Genomic DNA, 12,523 nt, shown 5'->3' on the forward strand with positions numbered 1-12,523 from the left:
CAGGACCCTTACCCCCGAGAGAAGGACAACATGGGAGGGGAGCCCAGTGACTGCCCAGTGACAGCCCAGAGCAGTTTCTAGGACGCAGTGCAAGCAGAGAGAACTCAAGCAGAGTGCAGCCATCTTGCTGAGTTATGGAGACAGAGATCACAGTTCGGGGTAGCAAGGCAGGTCAAAGCTGCAGGGCAGAACACCATCACGGGAGGAGCTGCACACAGAGAACTCCTGAGATCTGCAGAGAGGTCCTCCTGAGATGTGGGCCGAGTACTGATCTGTAAATGTGTCAGAGGGAAGTACTCAAAGGTGAGGAAAGAACCATTGGAAAGCAGTAGGCCCCCAAATGACCAGAGCTCTTCCAGGACCAGAAATAGCTCCCGTCCCCACAGCCAGAGTAGAAAGAATTCAGAATGCAAGAGGAACGGGGTAGAGTCCTCTGAAGAGCATCGATTTAATAGTGGAACTAAATCAGTTCTAGATGAAAGGTTGCTGTTGACGGACCCTAAAAAGCTTAAAAGCAAGTTAAAAAAGGATAAAACTAATCCCATGTAACTTGACGGGCTGCCAGAACAAAGTCCAACACTGTATAAAGGAATTCAACAAAACCCAGTACCCAACAACATAATATGTATAAGGTCCACATCCATCCAAACGTAACAAGTCATGCAAAGGAGCGAGAACATGTGAACCAAAACCAAGAGAAAACTCAATCAACAGAAACAGACACTGAAAATGAGATGACGGAATTAGCAGAGGACATTAACAGAACTATTATAAACAGGTTCTGAATATTCAGAAGACAGAGGAAAACAAGAACTTACTGAGGAGATAAGAAAAAAAATTGTAGAAATGAAAAGAACTATCTGAAGTGCAAACTACACAGACTGGGATTAACAACCCAAGACAGTGCAGATGAAAATATCAGCGAACCTGAAGATACAGCAATAGGCTAAGAAAATGAAGCACAGAAACAGGGGTGGAAAACATGAACACAGCATCAGAGACCACAAAATAATATGCAGGGATCCAACATTCATTATTTGGAGGCTGAAGGAAAAAAAGGAGAGGGAAGACAGAAAAAATAAGTGAACAGCTGATCCAAATTTGACAAAAACCATAAACTGACACATCCAAAAATCTTTTTTTTTTTTGGTGAAGAGATCAGCCCTGTCCTAACATCTGCCAATCCTCCTCTTTTTTTGCTGAGGAAGACTGGCCCTGGGCTAACATCCATGCCCATCTTCCTCCACTTCATATGGGATGCCGCCACAGCATGCCTTGCCAAGCAGTGCATCGGTGCGCGCCCAGGATCTGAACCGGGGAACCCCGGGCCACTGCAGTGGAGCCCGCGCACTTAACCGCTTGCGCCACTGGGCCGGCCCCAAATCCAAGAATCTTGACAAACCACAAGCGTAATAATTATAAAGAAAAGCAAACGAAGGCATACAATAATCAAACTGCTAAAAAACAGTGATTAAAAAAAAATCTTAAGAGGAACAAAGATAAAAACGATAGCCTACTTCTCAGAATCTACGCAAGCAGAAGACAACGGGCAAATCATTAAAACATTTAAAGAAACACTGTTAATCTAGAACTCTATATTCAACAAAAATACTTTCCAAAAAATGAATTTTTTTTTAAAAAGCAAAATAAACTTTTTTTTAAAAAGAAAAACAAAAGCCAAGAAATTCACCACGAGCAGGAACGCACTAAATAACTGTTAAATGAAGTTCTTCAGGCAGAAAATGGTATATCAGATGGAAATCTGGATCCACATAAAAGATATGTTTCTCCTAGGTCCCAGAATTCAGTTTCTAATTGGCTTAAATGGACTGTCACGGCCTAGCTTGAAAATGTAATCATTGTTTTTGTTTTTTTAATTTTTTTATTGATGTCTTAATAGTGTACAACGTTGTGAAATTTTGATTGTACATTATTGTCTGTCAATCACCATATACATGTCTCCCTTCACTCCCTGTGCCCACCCCCCACCTCCATTTGTAATCATTGTTTTTAATACTTTTATTTGGAAAAAAACACTTCGTAGTTTTCACAACAATCAACTTAATGAAGTTTTAGAATATAACCCGTTCTGAAGTTGAAGATACATGTACTGTGGTTTCTTCAGTTTCCACAGAAAATACTTTATATTTACTATAAAAAAGAGTTAACTTATAAAATACCACTTGAAGTAAAAATAAAGATGCTAATGTTTACTATATGTAAAAATAAAAGTATTTCAGGTGTTTGAGAGCAATTCTAAAAAGATCCAAGAAATGACAACTGGTCATTCTGCTGAAGTGTCCATCATTCTGTGCTTTAAAGTTGGTATTTGTGTCTTATCATTTGGCTTTTTAAAGAGTTTAATGGAATGTCCATCATCTATAGCTGACTCAGTTTTATGGTCTATTCTCCACCAGTTGTTTGTTTTTCTTTTAATTTTTAATTGTTTTGGTGAGGAGGATTAGCCCTGAGCTAACATCTGTTGCCAACCTTCCTCTTTTTACTTGAGGAAGATTAACCCTGGGCTAACACCTGTGCCCATCTTCCTCTACTTTATAGGTGGGACGCCATCACAGCATGGCTTGATAAGTGGTGCATAGGTCCACACCGGGGACCCAAACCCGTGAACCCCAGACCGCTGAAGCAGAGCGTGCAAACCCAACCACTACACCACCAGGCCGGCCCCGCTCTATCAGTTTTTGAAATGATAAAAACATTTTTTTTCATTCCTTCATGTTCCCTAAATAATGGAATATTTCGTTTATTTAGTGCCAAATATTTATAGCAGCTTTGAAAACAACTTTAATCATTAAGTGTTAAAAAGGTTCATTTAAAATTTTCCAATATATGTTCCACTTTATTTCATTCAGAAAAATTTAAATTATAGAGAGATTTGCAAATTGGTGGAGTCCAAGTCCTGAGATGTCTTTTGTATCCTCGTTGCCTATTCTTTTATAATCTATACTTCCCAAATCTTCCTTCTCTCTTAGGCAATAACTCATCATGGTTAAGATAGCAGTACCTACAATCAGATCTGGACTTGATTGATGCCTTGGCTGCCTACTAGCATTGTGACCTTAGACCGTTATCTAATTCTCCTGTAATACATCATTAGTCTTCACGGCTGTCGTAAGACTGAATGAGATAATGTGTATAAAGCACTTAGCACAGTGCCAGGCACGTTGGAAGCACTCAAAGGTAGCTGTTCTTTGTCTCCTTTCCTCCAAAACTCTTGTGAAGCAATAAAGAATATATGATATCAATTTTGGAGGAAGGCACAAACGTCCATGATTCATTTTGGGTTCTAAAAATCCCATAATAGATTTAATTTAGCCAGGTGTTTACATTAAGCTGAATTTTTCAATAGAGAGCTGCTCCTTTAAAAGGGAGGAAGGTGGGTGTGGATCCTCTACCTTCTCAGATATGTGGGAATGTTCTCATTAAAGCATGTTGGGCAAAATTAAAGAGATTATGCTGTTGCTTAAAAAAAAACTTGAGTAACTCATTAACCTAGATACCTATTAGTATTTCAGCTTTATTTACATATTGAAGGACAGACCGAAATTTCAAACTCAGGGAACTGACCAGCTCCTGTTTACTTCCCTGTTCAGTAAAGTACTTGTCATATTAGTTAGACTAAAAATAAGGGGGGAAAAAAAACAAAAAAGAGTCCTTTAATTTCAATTTACATTAAATTCAGATGCTGATAAAACCTTAAGGCACTTTAAGAATTTGCTCTACCTGACAAATGCTAGAATACAGTTCTATCCCCACATATGGAAGTACATGTCCAAAGTGGGTGGCAAGAGTCATTAAATTTTTTTTTAGGAATTTTGTGCTACAATGATTTCAAATTTATTTAGGAGCAAATTTTTGCATGTTTGACCTTCGGTTATTGTTGGTATATAAATATATCTCTTTCCATTTTAGGAAACCACAAAGATCTAAGGTCAAGAACAAATTAAATGCATCTCAAGCTGTATTTCTAAACACTCTTTCTTGATTTACCAGATACTCAACAACTGCAACAGTGAATACAAGACATAACTCACTCAAAGAGGTGGTTAAGTTTATTCCAAATAGTTAAATGAACCAAGTGCTATTCCCTGGATGATCAGAAAATCTGGGATTCAAAACCCTTTTTACTCTCAATCCTGTTAATTTCCGAATATAAGATTTTATTATGCTACAATCCAAACTAACCCCAGGTACATTCAAAATGCTTGTCACAAATTTCAGAAGCAGCGTTCTTAGAGGTTACCATTACTACAAACAACCTCAATCAACCCATGATGATTTACGCACAAAGAAAATGGGCAGTGACTAAATTCTTTACAATCAATGTTTCCAGAATCCTTTTAAAAAAATAATTAAGGACAGAATGTTGATAATGGGGAAGGGTATGCATGTGTGGGGGCAGGGGGCATATGGGAAATCTCTGTACCTTACTCTCAGTTTTGCTGTGAACCTAAAATTGCTCTAAAAAAAAAAAAAAAACAGTCTTAAAAAAATAATTAGAGCATATTTATTCTTTTCTCGCCATCTGGTCCCAGGAAATACCTAAGAATTTCAATGTCCTACACTGACTTTTAAAAACCACTTTAAAACATTAATGTAACACATTCAACATTCCAAGAGCGGCAAACATATTTTTAGAAAGGACAAGGGAACAAAGTCTGAATATTGGTTTAAGCAGCTCTGCACAGTGACATTATTACCTAGATTCCCCAAATCCTTTTATAGCTTAGATAGGTGCACAAAAAGATTTAGAAAATTATACTTACATTGGTAATAATGAAATTAATGTAAAATGCAACTATTATGAGTATATGGAACATAATAGTGCCGCAACTCGATTAACCAAGCTCATTTTATTCATAGTGTGATTCCAAGAGTGACACTTTTCATAATAAAGTCACAAAGGTACAGCAGTCTTAACAATGTCTCATTTGGAATACAGTTAATACAGCACATCTAGGATGCCATCATCAAAATAATTACATTATTCAAGACCTGGAAAACTTCACAACCACCCCTAAATAGAGAACTGGGAATATTATTAAAAACAGTATCTCAGTGGGTGATGGACACAACACTCACCTTGACAGTGGAGCCACCATAAAGCCTCTGAGCCAGCAATCTTCCTGCCTGGATGGCTACGGGGGTGAGCTCCAGCTTTCCCTCCAATATGTCACCAATGGCATAGATGTAAGGTACGTTGGTCTGCTCTTCATCTGTGACAGGTATTTTTCCAGTCCTATAAATTCATTCAGTTAAAATCAGCATCAATTACCACTATTAATTAAGTAGAACAAAATCTCCTTTCTCCCAAAGAAGCCCAAAATTGTGACTCCAGCTGAGGGCAAGGTTCTAATGCATTACCAAAAAAAAAAAAGTTCAGAGGAACCAGAAGCCTAGAGACAATTCTGGCTATTTCAAAAAATCAGAGGAATAAGAAAACTATAAGAAACCCTAGAATGGGAGAACTAGAACATAGTGGTTGAGAATGTGGACTCTAAATTGTAATAACCAGGTCTGTAGTTATTACCTCTACAATCTTGGGAGAGCTATCTAACATCTCTAAGCCTCATTTTCCCACCTATACAGGGGAATAATGATAATAGGAATAATAGTAAAAAGAAAAAGAATACCATCATCTACCCTAAGGGGTTGTAAGGACTGAATGAGAATGTATATAAAACATTTAGCACAACAGTCCACGGCTCATAGTAAGCACAGAATAAATGTTAGCTATTAACATTATACAAAACCTAAACCTTGGACCCAACTGGAAATAGGCTAGCAGGTTATTACTATGATGGAACATCTGATCTGCTAAATCTTATTAGTGACCTCCTCAACTCCCTTGTCTCTCCACCCCAACGGGAAAAAAAAAATCGAGCAAAAATCCTCACACTAAGATTAGGAAATCTCTTCTCCTGAATAAATGTTACTCCTGGAAGGAAACAAACAAACCCTGTATTTTCAGTTTCCAAGCAGGTAACCATACACAGCACTTGTTTTCACTTGGATGTAAGAAAGGTGATACTGGGAAGCACCCCATGCCACTCCCATAAGCAGATACCACAGTCTCAGTTATCTGGTGCCCTGGTTCAGTCTAAAGGATTTTACCTTAAAAAAAAATCAGTTTTCATACTTGTAGCTGTCACTAAAAATGAAGTGACCACTTTGGTGATCCTAAAACTTGGTAACTTTAAACATAGTTCAAATCTACATATTTAAGGAAGCTCAAAGCACACACTTGTACACATACACGTTAAAGAAATAAAAAAGAAGTCAGTATCTCTCTCATTTAGATTTGGAAAAGGAAAAACAAACAAATAGGAAATTTCAGTGAAGGGCACTGAAAGAAGTTTTCTAAGCTAAAAAAGGGAACGTCCCAACTATGGTAAAAATTAACTTTAAAAATCTGAAACTCCAGTATTAATCAATATTATAAATAACTGAAATAGTATTCAATAGGACATAATAAAGATTTTTTTCTTACTTTTCATTTATCTTTACCCCCACGGTTTCTAAGCCAATTTTTCTTGTGCAAGCATCTCTTCCTATTGCCAGCAACACCTGAAAAATTATTAATATACAGTGATTGTTAACAAGAAGGCTTTGCATGAGTTATTTAATCATATTTTTCTCTGCTTATTAAGATAATCTGATTCATTTTCCAGATCTGGAAAGAAAGATTTTATTAAGAAAATAATGCAAGAGTTTAAACAAATTAAAATGTTTTAAATAAAATCCTTTCAACATGATATAGCAGAAATTCTTGTTTCTTGTTAAGCAAAAAGGAGTTAACAATTCCTTAAATAAATCTAGCCAAGATTAGAGACAAAGGCACCATAGCTTATGACTGAATTAAAGTATTTTTTTAAAGGGGTGGGCTGGGGAGATAAAAGGAAACAACACAGGACAGAGAAATTCTAGCTCATTTAAAAATGCTGGGACCGGCCCCATAGCATATGGTTGGGTGCGCGCGCTCTGCTGCTGGCGGCCCAGGTTCAGATCCCGGGCACACACCAATGCACCACTTGTCAGGCCATGCTGTGGTGGCCTCCCACACAAAGTGGAGGAAGATAAGCACAGATGTTAGCTCAGGGCCAGTCTTCCTCAGCAAAAAAAAAGAGGAAGATTGGCACGGATGTTAGCTCAAGGCTGATCTTCCTCACACACACAAAAAAAATGCTGATGCCTTTTTATAGCCATTTGGAAAAAAATATTTTAAGTTACAGTGAGAAAAATTTGAAACCATCTCTATACCCAAACCAATTATAATATCACAAGTAATAAGGATGTCTTAGAATAGGAATAGAACCATGGGTTTTGGAAATAGCAATCAACCATTGAAGTACCCAGCAAATACCCAATAAGCACATTATTTGCTTTCTAATGAAGTACTGACCTAGGTCCAGTCCTTACCGTGTTAAACTCTCCTTCGATGGTTTTGTCACCCGTGGTGGACTGAGCTACCACTCTGAGTCGACCTGGTGTCCCTGCTTCAATTTGTTCAACCTATAAGAGTGATCAAGTCTTACTCCACAAGAAGACATGTATCCAAGTGAATAATTGTGTCCTCCTCTTCTATCTCTTTAACCCAAAGTTAAAACATAAAATCTAGCTTGAAAGTTCTTTTATGCCAACTCCCTCACCTTAGCATCATTAGGACGGTATGTGATTCTTTTATTTATCCTCTTCTTTCTCACTGCTTAATGATTGCTAGGGGAGCTTTCTTTTAAACTGCTCTCAAAAGAATAAAATTCAGAGACAAAAGTAGGAAAGGAAAAAGCCAGAGAGAGCACCCTACAATCCCTAAAATTAAACCAATGACCTATTGCTTTTCCCAGGCTCCTATCTTATAACTCACCCAGAACCATTAATGCCCTGGAGAGCCACTGCTGCTCAAATTCAGGATCCTCTTTTGACTAGATGTTCAGCTTTGTCAGCAAGAATAGACACGGTAGCAGGCCAATCATGATACAGATAACAGCTAGAAAGCCCTAAAAATCATAGTGGGCAAGGAGGTATGTGTGTTTATCATAACTAGGGGTTGTCTTCACTTGTTAAGGATACAGGGAGGAATGAGCAAGCCCGGGTACTTGTGCTATGGCAAATGAGGAACATACTAACCCACTACACACAGATGTCAGTGATAACCTACAGACTCCATAACAGTGACTTAGAAACTCTGTCACCTGCAGGCTTCTACAAGTATGTAATTAACCTTTGATGTCTCTGAATGACAGCCAAATTATGGGTTTCTATAAAACATTTAATGGGAGAAACCCATAAAGTCACCGCAATTTCTACTCTATCTTTGAAATACAACCACTCTGTATGGGAAAACTGTCATTTTATTTTCAACATCAACAAACAGTAAAGATTTCCTTCTCAAATTTCATTCCTTTCTTATATAGGTAAGCCCCTTTGAACACATCGGAAATGTCTTTCCTGTTTAATTTAAATTAAAATGTTCAAATCTCTGGAGAAGAGCTGAATTGGTCCATGGCTTAGATTTGCTTAAAAATGATAAGGGCCTCATCGCACCTCTAATTCCTTCCTGCCTTACTCATTTTTGTGTTCTAGTCAGACCTTTTCTGTACCTAGAACATTCTCTGCATTTAGAACAATTTTATTCCCCATAGCCTCTCTGCACATATTATGTTCTTTGTCCAAAATGTGCTCTCTCCCTCCTCTCTGCAGAAGGTTTCTTCCACTCAGTCACTTTATAATACAGCTAGCATTCTCTACCTGCCTAGGGAGATCAGAGACACCCTGGTAACCCAAGCAAAAGGTTATGTGCACAGACACAGGTTTATTTCACTAGGGATAGTCCACCAGGATCTCAAAGGGCCCACAACTCCCCAAATGTTAACATACTATAAAGGAAGATGTAACTTTTCTATCAGTACAGCATATATATACAGCTGTTGTTTTTTAATCATAGTCCTAGTGCAAATATAGCACATATACCTCTATTCCCCAAAAAACAGCTAATTTATCTATCTATTTATTTAAGGTAAATAATGTAATGATGATGGGGGGCCAGCCCAGTGACCTAATGGTTAAGTTTGGCGTGCTCTGCTTCAGCGGCCCAGGTTCAGTTCCCAGGCACGAACCTACACCACTCGTCAGCTATGCTATGGTGGCAACCCACAGGCAAAACAGAGGAAGACTGGCCACAGATGTCAGCTCAGGGCGAATCTTCCTCAAGCAAATAAATAAATAAATAAATAATGTGATGATGTAACACTCACATTTCTTTAAACACAATAACTTCCAGGAAATTTGCTACTTAATCTTCACAACAATCTTATGAGATAGATTCGTTTTAGACTTACCCTGTGCCAGGTACTGTTCTAATAATTTTCTAACTAAATATAAGCTAATTTGATCCTCATAAGAACTCTGAGATAGGTGCTATTTATCATCCTCATTTTACGGAAGAAGCTGAGGCTCAGAACACGTAAGTCATTCTCCCAAAGTCACACAGCAAGAAACTGGCAGAACAGTCTTTGAATTCAGGTCATTCTGATCCCAATGCTCATAACTCATGACTATCAGCATTAAGAGATTCATGGTCCCACAACAACCCATTGAGCAATCAAAAAAATGACAGCTAAAATTCCTTAACTTTAACAAAATAGGCCCACTCTGACCTGCTCTAAAAGAAACTATTAGTTTGCTAAGATGCAAAGTGACTGATCTTGTCACTCTTATGTTTCAAAATGGTTGTGGTAGCGTCAACAAGACCCAAATATGACTTGGCATATTATTCAGCCTTTTCAAAAGAAGATTAAATTAAAAAAAGGACAGTCCACATAGCAAAATTAGATAATCATTTCTAGGGAAGCCAGAATAAAATAGTGCATCTGTTGAGTATACTGTATACCAAGGAGAAATGTTGTATGCAAAAAAAAAAAAAAAAAAAAAAAAAAAAAAAAATCAGCCTAGTCTTGAACTCTCATTTAAATCACTGATCTGTATGAAGAAACAAAGTTTAACAGACCAAAGATAGTAAAATAAAGGAATGCATAAAAGGAAGCATTAAACAGAAGAGAAACAAAGGTAAGAAAGTGGAGAAGGGAAGGAAGAAATTATTAATCTAGAAATAAGAACAAAGCTACTCAGGTGGTGGGCATGAAGAAGTTTATATAACACAGTTGAGGAATTACAGCACTCCTAATGGTTTACCTACAGGCAACCCCACTTACTTTTATTGGTACAAACTGTTTTATAAACTTGATACCATGTTCTTCCATATGTTCACCAATTTTGTTGGCCATGTCCTGGTCAAATCCTCTAAGGAGAATGGACCGTACCATAACAGTGACATCTAAACCAATGCCAGCAAGAAATCCAGCACATTCCAAAGCAACATAGGATGCTCCGACCACCAGGGTCTTACCCGGGCAATAAGGTAAGGAGAAAAGATCATCACTGAAAAGAAATGTAAAAAAAAAAAAAAGAAAGAAAGAAGAGAAAAATGTTTATATGTGAATAATGACCAAATCAAAGTAAATATTTTTACCTTCTTAAGAACAAGACACTTTTAAGATTAAAAACATTCAATTTGCTACACACATAACATTTGAGAAGTTTTTATAAGGTCTTAGACACTCTCCCTTTCTTGTCACTCAGTTGCTTTGGGAGTAGCTCAAGCTACCGTGGCTGAGCATAGCAAACCATATAACTTGTGACATTAGTCCAACTCATGGTCAAACAAAATGACTTTGTACTGTTCAGAGTAATTCTCCATTTATGTGTTTAAAATCACACATTTGCAAACCTAAACCCCCACCCTCATCCCACCACTCAAGCTCTCTCCAAGGTGGAAAACCTGCATAACTTCTCATCTGGAACACCAATTATCAAGAGTGGGGAGAAAGGTGGGGAAAAACTTTCAACATATTGTCTTTGTAACATAAAAGCCAACTATAAAAAATAAAATCTGACAAAATCTTCCAGTCAAGTGAGGATATACAAGACATAAGAGAGATCATAAAAGCATTGTTGGGGAATGAGTTTTTTTAAATCTGAGAAGAGAGCCTAATCAAGACAACAATGATAACAGTTGCCACCTGAGCTGCCCCAGATGAGGCACAAAAGATAAAATCATATTACAAGGAAAAAAAAAAAAAGGAGCCTAAAAATGAGAAATTTATAATACAATCAGAAACTCTTGGGTCAAAAGCATCCAAGAAGTCATATTTATCAACAATCTGTCTTAACGACTTCATAATTTAAAACTCAACAACGTCACCAGCATTATCAATTGATGGGCAAAAATAAATCACACAGCAAAACCTTCCTGACTGACTCACTTATTTCAGAAAGTCTCTCTGTACTGACACCGTGACCATTTGAACAGCAATGAGTAGGGACTAGGTTCTGATAAACCTAAATGGCTTGCCATCCTTTAATTCTTTTAGCATCCACATTTGAAGTGTTAAAGGGTAATAGATAACCCTAGTTTTGCAAAAAGAGTACATACATATGTATCACTTATTTTACAAAATGTTTGTAAATATCCATCTGGTTTTATATAGTATATATTTATAATATATACTCACACATATATAAATTTCAAATATAAATATTATAAGCATATATCTGTATGTTAGCAGTGGTATTAACTCTGGGTGATAAGATGACCAATGTTCATAGTTTTGACTTTTTTAAGTGTTCTCTTGGGTAAACTAATTTTTCCTTTCTCTTTTTTCCCAATCCCCCATCTCTTTGGGCAAAAATCTCTGAATTCCAGGAAACAGATTAAATGGTTTTGAAGAAAAAAGCAAATGCATAAATCCACAATGGGTTTTTCTTTTCTCCTGCTACTGTTTCCTTACCTGCTGATGCAGTATTCTTTGTCACCAGGGATATCTAAATAACGTGGTCTTTCACCAGTGGCAATGAGAAATCTCTCTGCTGTATAAATGTTTTCTTTGCCTCTGTTATTTGTTGTCTACACAGGAAACAATGTATCAATTTTTAATAAGTTATTATCCCTTTAGAATCATACACTTTATAATTGAAAAGGCCATTCACCACATTGTCCAATTTGATCCTCATAAAACTTGGTAATGCAGTTAAGAAAGAGATATTAAAGCTCTGTGTAGTGAAGGGGCTTGCTGAAGGTCATAATGCTAGGAAGTGGGCAGAGCCAAGACTCAAATCTGGGTCACCTGGCCCTGAATCCAATATTCTTACCCTTTACCACACACACCACAAGAGAAAGCCCCATAACAAGAGGTGACTGACGGGGCTGACCCCGTGGCATAGTGGTTAAGTGCACGCGCTCTGCTGCTGGCGGCCTGGGTTCGGATCCCAGGCGCGCACCGACACACCGCTTGTTCAGGCCATGCTGTGGCGGCGTCCCATATAAAGAGGAAGATAGGCCCAGGGCCAGTGTTCCTCAGCAAAAAGAGGAGGATTGGCATGGATGTTAGCTCAGGGCTGATCTTCCTCACAAAAAAAAAAAGAAGAGGTGACTGCAAAATCACCAAAC

General features: G+C 37.6%; 1 protein-coding gene across 6 annotated transcripts in view; it reads right to left on the bottom strand.

Moving 5' to 3' along the window:
• The window catches only part of TXNRD1 (thioredoxin reductase 1), a 65,604-nt gene that overhangs the window by 17,769 nt on the left and 35,312 nt on the right, over window positions 1-12,523 (bottom strand). For all 6 annotated transcript variants that reach the window (XM_087449013.1, XM_004418047.3, XM_087449014.1 and 3 more), the window contains 5 exons: window positions 11,865-11,980; window positions 10,230-10,455; window positions 7,438-7,530; window positions 6,509-6,585; window positions 5,101-5,257 (listed from right to left, as the gene is read on the bottom strand). In XM_087449013.1, coding sequence (XP_087305139.1) covers window positions 5,101-5,257; window positions 6,509-6,585; window positions 7,438-7,530; window positions 10,230-10,455; window positions 11,865-11,980 — 669 coding nt within the window. The remainder of the gene's footprint in view (window positions 1-5,100; window positions 5,258-6,508; window positions 6,586-7,437; window positions 7,531-10,229; window positions 10,456-11,864; window positions 11,981-12,523) is intronic.

Source organism: Ceratotherium simum, chromosome 25, assembly GCF_057802395.1.
Source record: "Ceratotherium simum simum isolate JZ-2026a chromosome 25, ASM5780239v1, whole genome shotgun sequence".
NCBI classification, from domain to species: Eukaryota; Metazoa; Chordata; class Mammalia; order Perissodactyla; family Rhinocerotidae; genus Ceratotherium; species Ceratotherium simum.